We start from the raw sequence: 19,992 nt of genomic DNA, 5'->3' as shown, positions 1-19,992 counted from the left end.
CATTTACCATTCTTGGAATCATGCAGATTTACTGAATTTGACACCTGCTCCTAATAATGGAACTCATGGGAGTCTTAACCACCTTCTAAAGAATCCCGTTTACAACCCAGAGAATCCCAGAGAAGTCCACCCTGTGGGGCAGTGCCCCTTTGCAAGAAGCCCCAGACGTAACCTTGAGTGCTCATGTCATCCTTCAGTAAGTACTGACCAAAGTGTAGCCCAGTTGGATCTTAGGGTGCCCTCTGCATAGCTTATGCCGTGGAAACACTTAGTGATCAAATTGAAATCTGTGAGTAGGCATAAATATCTAAGTATGTTTAATTCTGATGGAACACATGCTGCCCTCTTATTGTTTATTTTTCCTCTTCCTAGTTTTTGCATTTTCACCTCTGTCTTTATCCCTTGGTGCTATGACTTAACTTGGATGCAGGTTGGGAGGAAATCTAGCCAAGTCCTGGAACATCCTGAATCATGGAGTCTGTGCTGTTATCTAGCAGTGAGGGCTTGATTATCAACCAATCATAATTTTCCTTCTCTAAAATATCTCTCAATTAATTTTAAATTTAGAGGGAAAATCACATATTTGGGGGTTTGAAATGGATATATGGCACTCTTTCTTTTTTATTCCTGTCTTAACATAGTCGTAAGAAGATGAAAATATATGACAAGTGAACAAAACTGATAATGTCCCTAGGGGCACCTGAGTGGCTTCGTGGGTTAAGCCTCTGCCTTCAGCTCAGGTCATGATCTCAGGGTCCTGGGATCTAGTCCCACATCAGGCTGTCTGCTCAGCAGGGTGCCTGCTTCCCTTCTCTCTGACTGCTTCTCTGCCTACTTGTGATCTCTTTCTCTCGCTTTCAAATAATAAATAAAATCTTTTAAAAAAAAAACCGATAGTGTCCCTAAAGATAGAGATTTGGGGAACAGTTGGGATATGCTTTTCATTTTGTTCTAGGCTCATAGAAAGACTCTGAGAGCAGTGCAAAGATGATAAAGGAACAACTCTTGTTTTTCATTCATAGTGCTGTGCTTGGGTAGCAGTTCTGTCTTGTTGCAGTTGTCATCTGAACTTTATCCTCTTCGTCAAAAAAATAAGTTTGACTTGTACAAGATGGCTTTATCTTCATCCCATAATGGGATAATTATGCTGCAGAAGTTGTTTGTTACAAGATTGAAACATGTCTCAAAACAAAAATAGAACAAAACGAAACCTCACATCTCTCATTGCTTAAAATCGTATTATTAACTTTTTAGGTCTTACCAGTTGTGGATTTTGAGATACAGTTGAATTTGACTGTGGCAGAAGGTAAGACATGTTTCCCCTTGAGTTTGGAATGTAAAAGTGGGCTAGTTTCTCAGCCAGGTTAATCATAGAACATGTGGTTTGGGGGCATTAGTTGAGAACAACCAGTAACTTAAAGGTGGTAGTGGAGACCACCTGAGGAAACACAGAGATGTCTTTGCTTGATGGTCTAGACTGTTTGTCATACGGAAGGGAGGGATATTTACAGCAAATCATATATTTAGTGGAAGCTGAATTACTCTTTATGAACATAGTCGAAGTGGTTCGAGATCTTGAAGATTTTTATAGCTTTATTAGAGAACTTCAGATTTCCATTGTAAACACCTGTTAGATTTCTATCTCATCTGCTTCTTAGTTCATTATAAGAGAGTATAAATTGGCTTGTTTATCTAAAGTTATTTCTTTATAGCTTTTGAGTGAAGAGTATGCTTCATATACAGACAACTGCTAACATTTGTCAGTCACTGGGATGTTCAGCCTCACTTTGATACAATCTCTGATACACTTTGATATAGTCTGATACACTCTGATATAGTAAAGTGATTCTTGTTACTTGGCTCAGTTTTTTCCTTCTGTAATAAGAAGGCAAATTCTGCACAATTCCCAAGTTGAATTTGCCTGTATAAAAATCTCTGTAAATGTGGGGCACCTGGGAAGGCTCAGACAGTTAAGCATCTGACTCTTTGATTTCAGGTCAGGTCATGATCTTAGGGTCCTGAGATTGAGCCCCACGTCGAAGGTGTGGAGTCTGCTTGGGATCCTCTCTCTCTCTCCCTCTCCCTCCCCCTCTGCTCCTCCCACCACTCGCATGTGCTCTCCCTCTCTCATTCTCTTTCTCAAAAATAAAAGAAAATAAAAATAAAAATCTCTGTAAATGTTTAGAAATATCTTTGATAGCCTTGTGATGACAAAACCTTGTGGTAAAGGATTGCATTTCTGGAACTGATTTGTGTTTGAATATGAGCATAGGAACTATATGTCCAGGGAAAAAGTATTCATTCTCTGTAAACTACTGTTTTCTCATCTGTACAATGGGCATATAACCTTAATTTGTAGGGTTATGTAAGAATTAAATTAGATGATGTATACAAAGGACTTTACAAAGCACTTGGCACTTGGAAAAAGTACAGTAAATGGTCTATACTATTACTGTTTCATTCAGCTCAGTCTCATAATTTTAGTTATGAATTTTTGCTTTCTCATCCAAGAAACTTCTCTGCCTAGAGTTTTCCCTGAATAATAATCATTAAAATACTGTTGAAGAATTTTAGCAATATTTTTAAAGTCCTAATGCTGAAATTTGTAGCAATATCACACAGTGTTCTCTTGTGATATCTTGATATTACATTCATCTTTCAGACTCTTCATAGGCAAAAACTACAATGAATCCCTTTTCTTAACTGTTTATGGTTCTGCTCTTTGTGTTTAGTTTTATTTTACAGTTAAAAATAACTTTTTATGGGGTGCCTGGGTGGCTTAGTGGGGTAAAGCCTCTGCCTTCGGCTCAGGTCATGATCCCGGGGTCCTGGGATAGAGCCCTGCATCGGGTTCTCTGCTCAGCGGGGAGACTGCTTCCCTTTCTCTCTCTGCCTGCCTTTCTGCCTACTTGTGATCTCTCTCTGTCAAATAAATAAATGCAATCTTTAAAAAAAAATAACTTTTCAGTAGGTTTAAGTAGAGAATTGGATGGATTCTTATATACTCTATAAGGAAGTATGTTCTTACATATTCACTGTATATGTATACATATACACACATATGTGTATATATATAATTTATTCTGTATACACATTCAGAATATATTATATACTGTGAATTATATTCACAGTAAGTATGTTTGAATGGTGGTTTCATTTTTCCCCTACAACCCAAGAGAAGGTTATTAAGCGCAGCACTTTACCTTACGGAAGACCCAGAGTCCTGCAGAGAAACACCTCGGTCTGTCTCCTTTACCAGCACCAGTTCGTCAGTGCTTACAGCAATGACATCCTGATGCCCCTTTGGACCTCTTACACCGTCCGCAGAAATGCAAGTATTGGTCGCTTCTTTAGCTCTGTGTGATTATTTCAAATTATCATTAAGCAAAACATTGAAAGCCAAGTTAGTTTGGGTCAGTTAATCTTGGCTCTCTCATCAGTTGCTGAATTAGAAGATCACTGAACTGTGAGTTAGAAGATTAAGTTCTCGTTCTAGCCTGACCACAAACTCACTGTGTGACTCTAAGACTCCAAGCAGATGTCTTCTTGTGTGAAAGGAGGCGTGTGCATGCAATAAAAGTTTCTCCCTTGCTTTATGTTTGATTTAATATTTTAGGATTCTAATTTACAATTTTATGAAATCAATTTTGCAGTCAGGCACAATGATTCATCTCTAAATACATAGCTGTATTTTCCGTCTGGATTTTCCTCCACTGTGCTCACCTTAGGGGTTCCTCACTGATGGGCAAGGTCATAAAAGCTTAGTGATCTCTCTGCATATACCACCTACAGAAGATCCCCCCACCCCGCCAACCCAGACCAGACCAGACCAGAGAGAGGCCAGGGATCTGTGCACCTCCCAGAACACAAGAAGGCCTTGACAAGAGTTGGGGGTTGGGGGTGGGGCAAATACCCCAGAATAAGACCACCATTCCCCCTCACCCCTGCTCCCTGGCTGCCCTGGTGGAAAGAGAAACAGAAGATAAGCCTTGAAAGAGAGAATGGGGGAGGGGATAAGATTGAGATTTTAATCAAATTGAAGTTTTAAACTAGACCAACCAGATTTTCAGAAACTGAATGTCTGCCAAGCTCTACAGGATGCCCTTAAGGGGTGGTAAGGGGATCTGAGAGAGCTTAATGGAGGGTAGCAGCAGGATTTAAAAAATAAAACTATTGTTAATAGTCACTGAGAATGCCAAATAAAAAGAGAAGGCTATGTGTGTGTATATATGTAATTTCTTTGTTAAAAATACATATATTATGTACCCATACACGTTCATATAATTCCATAACGTTTCTACCATCAGTTTGATTGTTCTAATTTTGAAGACAGTTTCCCAACACTGTAAACATGTTTTTTTTTTACTTGACTTTGTGATATGTAGGAGTCTGCCCGGTGTTTTGTAGGTTCCCATCAAATTTACTGTTGTTTCATGCCATAATTACAATGTTCTTTGATTCTGTTCAAATGTTCGGTTGACTTATGTAATCAAAGCTGCTTAAATTCAGTCCTCAGTGCTCCTGAGGTTTTTGTGCTACACAGTGGCTCCCCACCCCCAGCTGGAGTTTGTGCAGTTGTGTATGGAAGATAGATAGGCTCAGATCCCCCCAAAATCAGTATTTCAGTATATAAAAGCTTGCAGTTGACCAAAAAAAAAAAAAAAAAAGGCTACACTAAATTGGCCCAGCATAATAGGAAAATATTTGCACATATGTAATAAATGACTAATATCCTTACTATCGTAAAAGAGTTTTTGCATCTCAGGAAAAAATGAACATACTACTAGAAAAATGGGAAAATGGCGAAGGACAGCCAGAGCTCTGTTTTCAAATGGTGTGATGCATCTTCAGCTACTCATAAAGCCATCTTCTTTTCTTTTAGATGCCTGACGCCTAATGGCTCTTTTCATTTTGTTTTTCAGGACAGTTTCTCTGCAGAAGACTTTTCCAACTGTCTTTACCAGGATCTTCGAATTTCTCTTAGTCCTGTCCATAAGTGTTCCTTTTATAAAAATAATGCTGAACTGAGCTATGAGTTCCTCTACCCACCACGTAAGTTTCTACCTCCCTGACCTTCCTTTCTCTTGGCCTCTTTCTCTTCTTCCTTTTCTTTTCCTTCTGAGGCCGGATACATCATCTTGTTGTTATTTATTGGTGAAAATGGTGAATGAGAAGTATAACTCTTAGAGAAAAATTTTAAAGTGTCTGAAGCTTGACTTTTAGACAACTTTTTAGCTTTTGCTTGGATGAACGATTCAGCATCTGCCTTTGGCTCAGGACATGGTCCCAGAGTCCAGGGATGTTGGGCTCCCTGGTCAGTGGGGAGCCTGCTTCTCCCTCTGGGCTCTGCCCTTCCCAGCCCCTCACCCCTGCTCTTCACTCATTCTCTCTCTCTCAAATAAATAAATATTTTTTTTTTTGATAAAAGGAAAAATGTAATTCACCTAAGAAGTAGAGATAGGCAGAACCTAAGGGTGCTCACACTTTCACAGAAATGGAGCTGCTAGGGAAGAGCTTTTATTTTTTCTTTTTTGAAGTTAAGTGTTCTATTTTTAAATATGGCACATCTGTGTGTTAATGAGAAGACATTTTCAGGCTGGCCTTAAAAGGCAAAGAGCAGAAGGCTCCAGGTGCTCAAATATTCTCCATATCCAGCCCAGTCCCCGGAGTAAGGGTCTGAAGTCAAAACTTGGCTGTTGCTTTATGAAAATAGACCAACTCCAAGCTGAAAATCCCTACAAAGAAGCCTTGTACAGCATTTCGAGGCAGAAATCCTGCAATGTTTTTTCTGGGTAGTAGGTGTTGTTCTGAAGCCAGATAATCTCTTTTTCCTTCTTAGCGTAGAAGAGTTTAAGGAAAGAGAGTTGTCAAAACAATACATTGTTAGTTGAAATAGGCAAATAATGTAAAATTCGTATATGTTTAATTTAGGCTGTTGTTAAGCTTTTGTTTTTTTGATAAATTCATTTTGAAGAAGAAAAGATGTAAGTATTTTACTTTTTTAAGGGACTTGACCAAACACATGGCACTTTCCCTTGACCCTGTACTTAGGAATGTTTTATGGGTTTAAGGTGATACTCAGCTAATTTTTCAAGTGCCCTCCCATGAGAAAGTATGATTTCTAATGTTATTCATGAAGAATGAAATAGTTGTCTTGTTTTGCTTTCTTTATAGAACTAAATAAAGGTTCAGATCAACTATATTCTGAAGCATTGCTTAATACTAATATAGTGCCAATGTACCAGAGTTTTCAAGGTAAAAAATTTTAACCCTGTATCTCACAATTTCAATGAATTTCTATATATTATAGGCATAATTTATATTATTAAGACTGATCCTCTAAATTAAATTACTGTCAAGCATGTTCTTTTAGGTGTATGTTCTTAGAGGTATACATTCTTACACATTCTTAACTTTGATGATACCAGTACACAAAAATTCTACAGCTGTTAGAATTATGATATATTCTAATACCTATTATCCTATCTGTATTTACATGTTTGTAAACAACATTTTTTGATGGAAAAAGTGTGTAACATTCTTCCTAAGTTATCTGGCTTATATAGTCTACTAACACATGAACTTTCAGTTTGTTTTCCCATTTAACTTTGGGAGTTGTTGATAATTGTTTTTGACCTTGAAATGAATAGATTTTTGCATCATTATTAACTATCATTGTATTTGGAACTCCTACAAAAATAAATTTAAATTATTCTTCAGGTGACATATAGAATTTTAAAATATGGAGCATACAAGGACATTTTTTACTCTAAATTACGTGCAAGGAAATTTTTTACTCTAATTTACATGTAGAATACTTGTGAATATTTCAAAGGGAATTTCAGATATTAACAATAAATCTGAATAACCTGCCTTGTTTCTTTATGTTCATGGTGAGGCATATAGTCAGGGATGCCCAAAATAGTGTTGAATTCAATGTTCGTCTCTTCTGGCCAAAAGCCAGAGCTGAACAGTGGGTTTTTGGCCTCACACTAAGACTGAAGCCACATTTGGCTTTGTCAGTAATTATTACAAACGCTGACTTTGAATAAGGTCGTTGAGTTATTTCACATGACAGCATGGCACCTTGTTCTCTGGAACCTTCACTGACACCCTTCTTGTTCCAGTAATATGGCGCTACTTCCACGGCACCCTTCTGCAACGGTATGCGGAGGAAAGAAATGGCGTCAATGTGGTCAGCGGGCCTGTGTTTGACTCTGATTACGACGGACGTTACGATTCCTCAGAGATGCTGAAGCAGTAAGAACATATTTCATTTCCTCTTAAAAACAGCCGTCGTGTGGGATTACCATCCAGTTGAATCCGTGGAGCCTTTTCTGTCTGAAACTGTTTGTATTGATGGACAAGACATTTCTGTTTATACCGGAAGCCCCTTGAAATATCTTAGGATGTTTTGCTCAGGGTTCAGTAAAATTATTTTTTAGAGGAAAGGAGTGTTTCTCCTCGACTCTGCTTAGATGAGTAATTCTTGAGTTCAGATTAAACACTGAACTCTGCCATCTGTTAAGAAGGTAACACCCTTGTTTAAAATCTCTGTGCGGATAACTGTTGAGATACCGTCTTCATTAACTACTGCTGGTTAGAAGATAAGGAACCTTGTGGTATGGCTAGAGGCATCCTGCCTGGAAGCATCAGCAGAATTCTAAAGCTGCAGTGTCCAAGGGCGGGCCTTGGGCGAATGTCGCAGCTTTTACCTAACCTTTTTAACCCTTTTTTTAGGGGGAGCCTGAGTGACCATCTTGAAAGAAACCGCCAGTAGGTGCTGTTTTTGTAAAGTACAGCAGCAGAACATTTTAGAAACCATTTGATCTTTCATAAAACAATAACAGCCTGATTTTTTGCAGTAATATTACTATTAAGGCATAGGGTAACAAGAATGAGATGTCAGGGGAGGTTCAGCTGGTTCCTGAGAAGAACTCTCTCAGGCAGGCTCAGGGAAAATTCTTCACACACGTTTATCTGTGACACGTTAGTTTGTAATGTAGTTTGTGAAATGACAGGCTTTTGTTTTGTTTCTTACTATATCCCTGGAGTCGTAAGGGACCCACCATAACTGCCTGAGATCACAGCAGTAGAGTATAAAGAGGAGAACTTCAGGGACGCCTGGGTGGCTTAGTCGGTTAAGTGACCACCTTCTGCTCAGGTCAAGATCCTGAAGTCCCAGAAACGAGTCCTGCGTCGGGCTCCCTGCTCAGCAAGGAGTCTGCTTCTCCCTCTGACCGTCTCCCTTCTTGTGCTTGCTCACTCTCTCTTAGTCTCTCTCGCAAAGAAATAAAATCTTAAGAGAGAGAGAGAGCTTCATATCTTTCGCATTCCACGAGAGCGCTCTGTTTTAATCAGTTTTCTGTTATGGTTCCACACAAGATTACAATTGAAGATGAGGCTCCCACTACCCTAAATTTGGAAAGATGCTGAAAAACAAATAAATAAACCTAGCTTTCAGAACAAAAGAAGTAGAATTAAGATGAGGTAAAGTATTACTTGGGACATCTTGAAGAATATGCTGCAATTTAAAAGAAGTTACTGGCATGAGAAAGGAAATCCACCATTTTTTTTTTTAAGATTATTATTTATTTATTTGACAGACAGAGATCACAAGTAGGCAGAGAAGCAGGCAGAGAGAGAGGAGGAATCAGGCTCCTCCACCATGTGCAGCTTGATCCCAGGACCCTGGGACCATGACCTGAGCCGAAGGCAGAGGCTTTAACCCACTGAGCGATCCAGATGCCCCGAGAAAGGAAATCCCTTTAAAACAAAGGAGAGTTCACAGAAACATGACTTCTCTAGAAGGGCTGGAATAGAAAAAAATCCCATACCACTTTCCTCTCTGTCTCCTGTCTTTGCATAGCTGCACAGAGTTGAGAAGACTATCAATAATGCTTCAGAATCTTGGTTGTAGGTGTTCTAGAAAGATGTATTTTTTCTTTCATGTCTCAATTCCAGTGTCCTAAGGTAGAACTAAAAAAAAAAAAAAATCTGAAGTTTAGTAAATTTTTATAGAAAATAAAAATTATTTGGCTTATGTTTACCTGTCTTCTAATTTGTTTTCAATTCAGCAGAATATGTTGAGGTATTATGATTACAAACTTCCTACAATATATTTAATTATTTGACTGAATTTTATTTTTAGATTCATTGTATTAAAAATATACTTCACCAAAAGATTCACTAAAAAGAAGAGATCTATTTCTTTCTTAAACTGAAGATTGTCCTATTTTCCAGAAACAGCAAACTCATCCGTAATCAAGAAATTCTGATCCCAACTCACTTCTTCATTGTGCTGACAAGTTGTAAAAACACATTCCAGACTCCCTCCCAGTGTGATGAGTTAGACACCTTAGCTTTCATTTTGCCTCACAGGACTGACAATAGTGAGAGCTGTGTGGTAAGTAGCCTTTGTTCATGTATCACCTTAAACGCTGACCATATGAATATAAGTATATTTGCATGTGTCGTGTCTGACATCACTGTGGGTAAAAACGGAATGTGAATATGCATGTACTTTGAAAGGGTGTGCTTTTACATGTACTTTGCAGGATGATTTTAAATTTGATGCTCTGAGATGGTATATCTTTGGAGAGGACCACCCTTGCCTATTAAAACACAAAAAACAAATCAAAATGTAAAAACTTAGTGCCTGCATTCAGCTTAGCCCCTAAGTTCTAGGTTTATTTGAACTATGAATTTATTTTTGTTTGAAACCTGGATTTATAATTCCTAAAAGTGTCAGCACTGTTATAAATTAGTCCTAAAGTTATGGTTAGGTAGTATTTCAGATTACTTTTCTTTATATCACTTTATTATACAAGTCATGTTTGTTCCTAATTATCTTTTCTTACTCTTTTGTCATTCAGTGTTTGGAAATAATTGTTTTATGTTATCTTACTTGCTCATAATTAAAAACAAACAAACAGACAAACAAAACCTCGTCTTCGAACAAGACTGTATTAAAATTTTAGGGAAGTTTTTTTTCCCCATAGTGAGCCAATTTTGTTTTTCTTTCAGAGTACTTCCCAGATTTTCTAGTTGTTGTTTTTTCTAGTTTTTTCCTAGTTGTTTTTTTTTTTCCTCCCACTTTTCTTTTTTTTGTCCATCGAAGTTACACTATATAAGTGTAGACCTAAGTTGGCAAAGCAATGTAGCTTTCTCACCAGCCTCATTTGAATGGGTGGTTTAGTTAGGAGTCCTGTGGGCAAAAGGAAGTTGAGGCCCAGTCTGAGCTTAGCAGGAGAGAGTGCTATCATCACTCATTAATTTCTCCCTGCATTTATTCATTGATCCTTTCTTGGATCCAGCCGTTCATTCCTTCAATAAATACATGTTTCCGGGTACTCTTAGTCCAGAGGACACAGCAGTGAGCAAAGCAGACAGTAGCTTCTGCCGTGGGCCCAGGAGTAGAATACAGAGATCCATTGTCATCCCTGATCTAAGAGCCTGTGTGTCATTCATTAAAATTCATGAAGATATTTTACTTACTTCTCTGATAAACTGAGAATGAATTGACCAGTCCTCATAGAACATATTTCTCATTAACTTCTTTTTCCTTATGCTTCAGAATTAAGGAAGGAATAACAGGGTTTTACCTATTTGGATGCCCTTTGGGCATCTACATCTATCAGCTGGTCACTGTTGTGGACACTGCGGGATACATACTAAGTGTTCTCTCCTTCATTGCTTTCTCTTCCTCAATGGATTGAATTGTCACTAAAGTTACCAGTTAGTGTTATGTTCTGCAGCAAATAATGGAGAACCCATTTACAGTGACTTGAGCAATTAACGGGTACCTCAGGTGACAGGATGTCCAGAAGTAGACAGTCTTGGGTCAATAACACTATGAGGGACCTAGACCTTTCCTGTCTTCCTTCTCCACTATTCTTAGCATGTGGCACATGTGGGCCAAAGATGGTTTCTTCTCTAGATATCATGTCTGAATTCTGGGCCCTCCTTTCAAAGAGACTTATGCTCAGGTCTCCCTGACCAAAATGATGCCAGGTGTCATGAGTGAGGCTTTGAGTTCCTTTTCACCATCTCTACCATTCAAAAGCTATTGTGCTGCTATCTTAAATGCAAATATTTTGTCAAATTCTGTAATAGCAGTGTACCTAGAGGACACTAATTATTGGACATGAACCAGAGAAAGGGTTATTTGAAGGTCTATCACACATCCTGATTGATTCCTTCTGTTTCATCTCTGAAGTAGCAACTAATGATTAGCAGGACATTGGCCTGAGACATCAGATGCCTTGCCTGTACTTTTTATCTGTTCATGTGTATGTTGGGACAGATGGAAAATATCTACTGGCCAAGTAGTCCACGGAGTCAGGGTTATTCCTTCAAGAGCTAGAGTGAAGGCTATTGCAGAGAAGGAGACTGATTGGAGCAGTAAGTAGCCCTGGATACAGGGATGATTGGAAGCTAATGGGAAAATGGAGATTATTGGTCCATTCCCCTTTTATGTGGAAAGCTTATATTTATCATTTCCAACTAATAATGTTCCAAGGGTACAGAAGTCTTTATTGGAGGACGTCTTTAATGTACAATTGCAGCCCGCCATCCAGTGGATACCTTCTTCATCTGACCTTCTCCAGGAGCCATATTCAGAGAAATGCATGCTTACCATGAATGTATGATTTCCATCTCTGCTCCCTGCCTCAGCTACCAGCTCTGCTTCCATGTGTCAGAGCATGTGCCTTTACTTTTCATTTGATCTATTAGCTGAGACTTCACTACCTCCCCAGAAATGGAGTTGTGTTTTACCACACCCCTAACCCTCTCTTCATTGTACCCATGTACGTAACTGATTCTGATAAGAACGGGTGTTCTTTTAGTGCACTTGCACACATCATCACATTTGATCCTCAGAGCACTCCTGTAAGGAAGGAGCAGGTAAGAGAATCAGGATTCAGGTGTTAAATAACTGGCCTCACTTTACATGGTATGGTAATGATAGGACCCGGACTTGGGTCCGAGTTTATTTACGCCCATCCCCATATTCATTCTACCGCGCCACATTGCTTTTGTTCTCCAACATGTTTTTAACCTCACACTGTTGAAGTTTCATGCACCAATGCAATACGTGAGCACTGATTCCACGTATACTTGCCTTTTCCCAAATTGGGAAATTTGGGAATTCCCACATTTAATTCAACAAAGGTGCATCGTATGTATTAGATGCTGAGCTATTCAAGAACAGGGATCATGCTGACAAAGGTCAGAGCATCTGCCATTTGGGAGCCAGAGGGTCAGAACTCACTGAAATGGGAAGAAGGGGTGCTGGTAGGGAATGCGGATTGTTCTCCAGTGACGTTTCTTTTCCTCCCACTTCATAGCAGGGGAAGCACGAGTCGTCATGGGTAGAAGAGTTACTGAAGCTACACAGAGCTCGGATCACGGATGTTGAACTCATCACTGGACTCAGCTTCCTTCAAGAACGAAAAGAGCCCGTTGCAGACATTCTACAGTTGAAAACACGGTTGCCAGTCTTTGACCAAGAAGACTGATATTTTTTTATTCCAAAAACACACCATAGATGTTTTTGAAAGAACCTTTATTTTATACAGTCCTCTATTCACACTGTCGCCTTGTTTGGAAACTGCCGACCAGAGTTAGAGCTGAGAATCCTCTGTGATAACAACCATCTCAGGGAACCTGGCAGCCTCTGCCCGGCAGTAGGAAAATACTCTTACTGAGTCTCGCACATGTTTGAATGTGTAAGAATTGTTCCAATTTGGGGAATAAAGACACACCATATCTAAAACTGCTCTTCAACTTCTCTTAAGGGCAAAAATAGCTGTGAACATTGTCTGGATGCCAGATATTTGAATTTTGTTTTCACTAATAAATTTCTATGGAACTGGCAAGCTCAGCATTAATGGATAGGATTGGAATAGTCTGTTTTACCTTAGTATTTTCACAAGGATTTAAAGGTGATTCTGGATTCTTTCCAGCTTGGAGTTTCATTCATTTTAGTTTTAACTGAAAAAAAATTAGCAGAAGCAAAACTGTTTCTAAGGCCCTCTTTCTGTCTTTGCCAACACCCATTCAAAACCAAAATATGTAATCCTGTGGGTTTGGTTTTTTGTAAATTGTGATTAGGCTTCCTCGGATTTAATGCTTTTAATAAGTTAAACTTTGAGGGAAGATCTGTGAATTGAGTAATTCAGTCTGTGTACCTGCTATAAAATTTTATTCTGCATTTGTACAAAAAAAAAGAAAGATACTCCCATCCCGTTCACTGGTAGTGAACATAGGTTGAAAATAGCTCTAAAAGTGGTTATTTTAGACTATTAAAAATGTCTTCATGGAACTTCAGAGAACTTGCCAATGCATGCCTGGCAACATTTTCCATCAAGACGGCAGGAATGTTTTCCTCTATGCCCCAAAATGACCCCACCAGCAGCAGAACTGTGCTGAGCTGTTTATCTTAAAGTTTCTTGGGTTTGGAAAGAATGTATAACCATTGCTTTATATTTTCTTTGTGGTCATGATAAATGAACCTGACCTCTCCTCCACATAAACTATACCTTTTAGTGTGACTATACCTGTGAACCTTCAAGGGCTTCCTTCACTTGTAGGCTATGTGGGTTTGATTTAGGTGTTATATTAGTCCACCAAAATTTTTTTATTTGTCCTTCCTATGATGATCATTCTTGAACAGACTACAGGCCACAAAATCCTTTAGATAATATAATTTGTACTAAAAATTATTTAATAATTTAGGAAGTTTTGTTGGTTTTTGTTTTAGTCCCATAGGGTCCTGAGGGTTTATACACTGCTTTTTTCCAATCTGTCTTCTCTCTGTTGTTCAGTTTGGGTCATTTCTATTGTCCTGTCTTTAAGTTCACTCGTTATTTTACTTCTCTAATCCATTTTGTTGTTGAGCCCCCCCTCGCCCATTAAGTTTTGTTTTTATTTTTTTCCCTAAAATTTCCATTCAGTTCTTCTTTATATTGTGTATTACTTTGCTGAGAATTTTTATTTTTTTGCTAAGATTTTTTATTTTTTCATTTATTCTGTGTAATTCATAGATACTCACTGAAGCATTTTTGCAATGGCTGCTGCAAAATTCTTTTCAAATAATGCCAGCATCTGTGTCATCTCAGGGTTGGCATCTGTTTTCTTTTTTTCATTCAAAAAGATTTTCCTGGTTCTTGGCATGATGAATGATTTTCGGTGGAAACCTGAATATTTTAGATGTTACATGACTGTGGATCTTATTTAAACCTTCTGTTTTAGCTGACTTTCTCTGACATCAATCTAGTGGAGGACTTAGGGGCACTGTCTAGTTCCTCCAAGGTGTAGCTACAAGTCCAGGTTTCCCACTCAGCCTCCAGTGACACTTGGAACAAGATGGGATCCATGTCATTGCTGCACAGGGTGGGAATTCAGTTCCCCTCTGGGCTTCCATTGATGCCTTCCTGCCTGGGGTGTGCAGGGGGCCTTGTCACTGCTCCCCTGTGGTGTCCACTGATACTGTGGGCAGGAATGGTGGGGAGGAGGCTTCATTATGACCAGGTGGGGATGAATTGACCAGTTGCTTACTCAACCCTCTCAGATCCCACCCTGTCAGGGGAGTTAGGGTACTGCATGACAGCCCAGAGAGGCTGGAAGTCTAGGCTCCCCACTTGGCCTTTACTGGTCTGGTTGGGTCTGTGGTCTTTCCAGTGGCGTTTGCTAGAGTGGAGCATTTCCTGTTTTCTCTCTTGCGAGGCCATTACTCTTCCAGGCCTTTGGCTGGAGAACAGGCCTTTTTTAGGACTTCTTTACATGTGCTCTGTGGCCATTTCACCTTTTCAGCTCCAAGTCTGGGACATCTGAGCTAAAAAGCAAAAACACAGGAGAACTCATCATAGTTTTGTCCCTTAGGTCCCAAGGTCCCTAGCCTGCCTGACTTCTCTCTTCAGAGTCTTCCTTTTTTTGTTTTATATATAATATCTAAGCTTTTTATCTGCATTTAGCAGAAGGATATCTACTTTATAGAAGTTTCTCATTGATTTTTATGTATTCAAAACACATGCAGACACGTGATTGCCTCTATGTAAAGCCTCTTAGCAGATCTTGATTAAATAGGTAGATGCCTCTCCCCTTTGCCAGTCACCAGGAATACAAAGAAAGACAAGTAATAGTCCTACTAATAATCCTAAAACTAGAGAGGGAGAGGACAGAGCAGAAGTGTACTAAGGGGTGGTAGTTGTTTTAATGGAGCCAGAGGCAGAGCCATCTGCCAGGGAGAACAGAGGAGACCACTTGGTATTGCTTGACGGTCTCAGCAGTGACTCCCAGAGGTGGTGACATTTGGGCTAGAACTTGGTGCAGATTGGAGCTCTTCAGGTGAATAGGTAAGGAAAGGACATCCTAACATCCTTTGGATGGATACTTTTTGGCATATTCCCATTTACTCTTCTGATATTTTCTACAAGTGTTGCTATGACCAACTTATGACATGAAACTACTTTATTTTTCCTGCTTTGTTATAATCATCTCCTGCTCTTAAAAGTCAGACTATTAATGCTGTGCTGACTCTAAAGTAAAGAGCATCCACATCTGTTCCTACTTAGTTTGTTTTCTTCAGACAGGGTGTTTGTTTTCTTTTTTTGTCTTGTAACAGATCTCTCCTTTGACTGTTTGATCAGTTTAAAAGATGTGACTGGCCTCCAGTCCCCCAATTTGAATGGTAAATTCACATGGCTATATATGAAAATGTCTTTAACCTACTGCGTATAATAAAGGCTGTTCTTTGCTTTTCATATGCAAAACAAAACCTTTATTTTCCCCTAATTTTATTGCCATGCCTCTGATCAGTACTTCTTAAATGAGGTAAGTAACTTCCATATAAAATTTCATAGATAAGTCAGCCCATTCATGGCAAAGCAAAGAATCAAGTGGAACTTAAAAATTATTTAGAAGTTTCAGAGAAAAATATGCAAACCTTCGGGGGGGAAAGGGAAATGTTCAGCAGGGTAGGTCAGTGTGTGGAGGGCTGTTAGGCCAGCTAGCCCCATCCTGTTTCAGGAGAGACGGTGGATGAGATTGTATCTAAGATCACCCAGTCCTCCAGAAAAGGCTGTTACCAGCCCCAACATTGACTTTTTTTTGTCATTAGCTGCATTAACTGTCCTCCCTTGCCCTGTGGGTACCTGCTTATCTATATCAGGAACAGGCATTTGAACTTTGAAACTAAATGTGGTGATTACACTTCATGCCAAAGCCTATCACAGGTGCTTTGTAAGCCTTAGGTAAAATTGTAACATGGCTACAGTCCAATGACATTTTCCTTGATTTTTGGCAGTCTAAATATTATGAGGGAGAGGGGAAGTCTGTAGAATATGTCTCTAAGCTAAGAAATGTGGATTTACCAATAAAAATTTTACATACAGAATCTTTGCTGCTTTCTCACATGCACGCACGCGTTTGTGCGTGTGTGTGTGTGTGTCTGTGTGTGTGTAGGGTGGGGACAGGGAACAGGGTGGTGGTATTTTCCCTGGGATGATACTGCATGCAAGGGCTATAGACAATTAACCATGACTGTATTGTTGGAAGGAGGAAAAAGATCCAAAGTTCATGTCAGGTTCACAGAGTAAACATCTATTTCTGATTTGTGACCTATATTCTTGTTTTTGGCATTTTAATTATTTGCAATCATACTTCTAGGTTAAAAAAATAAAAGGCATGTATAAATATCCTTCCAGTATTTAGAATGGTCTGAAACCAGAGGGAAAGTATCTGATTTGTAACTTCCATAGATTTTATTTCAACGTGAAATTTTTGTACTTATCCTTTCCATAAACAGCAATGAAAGGAAAAATAAAGATATTTAGTAGAAATTGTAGCCGTGGTAGAAACTGTAGTCTGCTAGAAATTAAAGAATCTCTGGAATCTGTATTACCCTCATGAGATGTCAAAAGGAAGCAATAGAAAAAAGTATGCCTTTCATTCCGTCCCAGTGTCATAGTTTTAAGCTTAACTTCATACTTGCCCGTAAAACCTGAACTCAGGGAGAGAGGTTTTAATAAAAATAACACTTAAAACTCATATAGAATTTCATTATATATCAAATTCAGAACTCAGAATAGACTTCAGCTTTCACACATAGAGATACAAAACAATTTAATACATATCCAGATAATGAGGTTTTTATATCTCTTAGTAATTTTGCCCTAAGACATCTGGGTATGTCTCACTATCAAAATTTTTTATGCCTACACTTAAATGACATTGTGCTAAGTGTAATAGAAAGCAAATGAAACTTTCAGAACTGAAGGTTTATAAGTTAACAGAGACTGGAGATTATTTTAAATAAATGAGACCAAAATTTTCTCAGTTCAATGAACAGATCTGCCTGCTCAAATTTTTACAGTCTAAAAAACCTCAGATCAAAACTTATAATTTTGCATTCTCTATCATAAACTATTCAAGATCTTGACACAATGGCACTGTTTTGAAGTGTTACTCACTTCTATAAAGGTACAGAAACAGTGGTTAACCTGTGGGGCCTTTGTGCACTTGTGTTTTTAAGATCTTACCACTGTTTAATTCAATAGGACACTTATCACGTTCAACTAAGTTAGATTCAGTTAGATGAAGATTGACAACAGATTTCAAAGCTGTGTGAACTCTGTGTTAAGGAAATGAACATTAGGGTTAAATTGGGGAACAGAATAAACAAGATGCCTGCCCCCTTGGTGCTTATTGACCAACATTTTACCTTGATTTCAAGATCTAGCCCAAGGCCCATATCCTTTTGACACTAGTTCTCCTCTCTTTACCCCTAAAGCATGGTCATGTGATCAGAACCTCCCAGACATTGGGAATGACAGAGCACAGGACTTCAGGCTAGTCATTGTTCTGTAACTGCGACCAACTGCCTGTGTGTGATACATTTTATTGTCCTTTAATCTGCACAAAATGTTATTAGGTGGCATTATGATCTATAAGAAATTGTACTCAGCCCCTGATACTCTGCCCAAATGCATGGCTTGCTAAAGGTAGTCTGCAGCCATACAAGGAAGTAATTTCAGGGCGATGTGGTTATGGGTGTGAGAGAATCATTTGCTTCCACCTAGGGCTTCTGGATGTGGCAGGATCTTATCCTAAAGAGAACACATTACACAACCCTCATAAGGAAATTAAGAAATCCCAAGAAGTTGCACTATCTAACCATTTCCAGCTGGTGATCTTTGTTGCATTTGCTAAGACTATACCCTTCGAGTTTCTTCCCTAAAACTATAACTTTGATGAGATTTATGTCAAGGGTGTGCTGTTTCATAAGATACACAACTCAGCCCTGTGGGATTTTTTTCCCCCAGTGGTTATAACTCTCATTTGACATTTAAGCATATGTTTTTTAAATTGATAGATTCCTTTTCAGGAATTTCTTTATCTTGTCTCCAAACTCATCTGTCATTGAGAACAGACATAATCTTTTAGCCAGTGTTTCTAGAACAGTGCCTGACAAATAGTGGTTGGTTAATAAAGACAATGTCCAGACAAATAAAACCCAATAAGCTGATCTTACCAAAATATCCATTTAAGACAGCTCAGGAATCCTAAGCTATTGAAATGCAGCTAGAGGACAACCACACTGACATTAATTATTCTTTGCATCCCAAGTTTTTAAATACCAGATGGTGTTTTCCCTGGGTTATGTTTCAAGAGGAGTACATCTCTAGATATCTTCCTAGTACACGAGGTAGAATTTTAAAAATATATCTAATACAAATATAAAAATAAAAATACAGTACATATAAGATCAAGAATGCCTTTCGTGGACTATACAGTTTCATTGACTTTACTGTGGGAAGTGTCATGTGTGGTGAACTGAAGAGGGAAAGAATGAACTTCTCAGAGTTTGGATATCTCACATGAGAACCTCTACAAGGTGCGTAGTGTCCCTCCAGCTACAAAGAGCTGTTATAAACGTTTACTGGCAAATGTGGAGACACACGGGGGCATCTCTCAATCCTCACATCCATCAACTTCAGGGAATAGCTTTTGCTGTGAGGAAAAACACATAGGCCTGGATGACATATAAGTCGGCGGTAGCAACCCTGCTGGAGCATCTAGAACAAACATTTTGAGGCAACTTTTCTGTTCTCCAGAGGAGAGAGATTTTCCTACTTCTCACTCTCTTTGAAATTCAGGGCCATGGTATCTCACATTGGTTAACATAGTGACAGACAAAGAAGTATAAGTGATGTGAAATCCTCCCTTCCCAACATGGAAGGTTGACCATAAACAAATTTGGTTATTCATTTACCCAATGAATCAGTCACATTATTATGATGACAAAGACAACTCTGAAACTAGATCAAATATAGTGATAATTACAATAGTAACTTACTTAACTGGGTGTTTCTTTGGTTCCAGACATTGTGCTAAATGAGTGATATAAATTTTCTCAACAGTTCTGTAAAGTGAAAATACTAATCCAGTTCTGGCTGGTGGGTTATCACTGGCAGGGAATGGAGCCCAGGTCTAAGTTAGGCTCATATACTTAAACAGCAGGTCCCACTGCCTCCTTGAAGAATGTGTTGAAAATGTTCGGATTTGTCATGTTCTACTCCATCAGCAGCTGAATTCCAAGTCAGAATTAAATTCGTTAATAGCGTATTAACAGCATGAAATATGACCATTTAAAAAGAGCGCTTAAGGGCACGTGGGTGGCTCAGTGAATTAAACCTCTGCCTTCAGTTCAGGTCATGATCTCAGGGTCCTGGGATTGAGTCCTGCACCGGGTTCTCTGCTCAGTAGGGAGCCTGCTTCCCCCTCTCTCCCTGCATGCCTCTCTGCCTACTTGTGATCTTTCTCTCTGTCAAATAAATAAATAAATAAAATCTTAAAAAATAAATACATAAAAAGGGCGCTTACAAGCAAAACCAAAAAATGTTAACTCTCAAGTGAAAATTGGGCAAAAGTCTGCATTAAAACATTCATAAGGAGGGGCGCCTGGTTGGCTCAGTGGGTTAAGCCGCT

At 38.9% G+C, this 19,992-nt stretch overlaps 1 protein-coding gene across 2 annotated transcripts in view; it reads left to right on the top strand.

The window, feature by feature from the left end:
• ENPP1 (ectonucleotide pyrophosphatase/phosphodiesterase 1) overlaps nt 1-16,399 on the top strand; it is a 73,505-nt gene extending 57,106 nt beyond the window's left edge. Inside the window, exons 18-25 of one of the 2 annotated variants that reach the window (XM_059177531.1) lie at nt 27-196; nt 1,255-1,306; nt 3,177-3,331; nt 4,923-5,052; nt 6,175-6,255; nt 7,128-7,260; nt 9,244-9,406; nt 12,354-16,399. In XM_059177531.1, coding sequence (XP_059033514.1) covers nt 27-196; nt 1,255-1,306; nt 3,177-3,331; nt 4,923-5,052; nt 6,175-6,255; nt 7,128-7,260; nt 9,244-9,406; nt 12,354-12,521 — 1,052 coding nt within the window. In that variant the 3' untranslated portion in view covers nt 12,522-16,399. Of the gene's footprint in view, nt 1-26; nt 197-1,254; nt 1,307-3,176; nt 3,332-4,922; nt 5,053-6,174; nt 6,256-7,127; nt 7,261-9,243; nt 9,407-12,350 lie in introns of both variants that reach the window. The other variant, XM_059177530.1, reaches the window with a different exon arrangement.
• Nucleotides 16,400-19,992: the final 3,593 nt, after the last annotated feature.

The sequence above is a fragment of the Mustela lutreola genome, chromosome 6 (assembly GCF_030435805.1).
Source record: "Mustela lutreola isolate mMusLut2 chromosome 6, mMusLut2.pri, whole genome shotgun sequence".
NCBI lineage: Eukaryota > Metazoa > Chordata > Mammalia > Carnivora > Mustelidae > Mustela > Mustela lutreola.
This window is presented reverse-complemented; position numbering and strand designations above follow the sequence as displayed.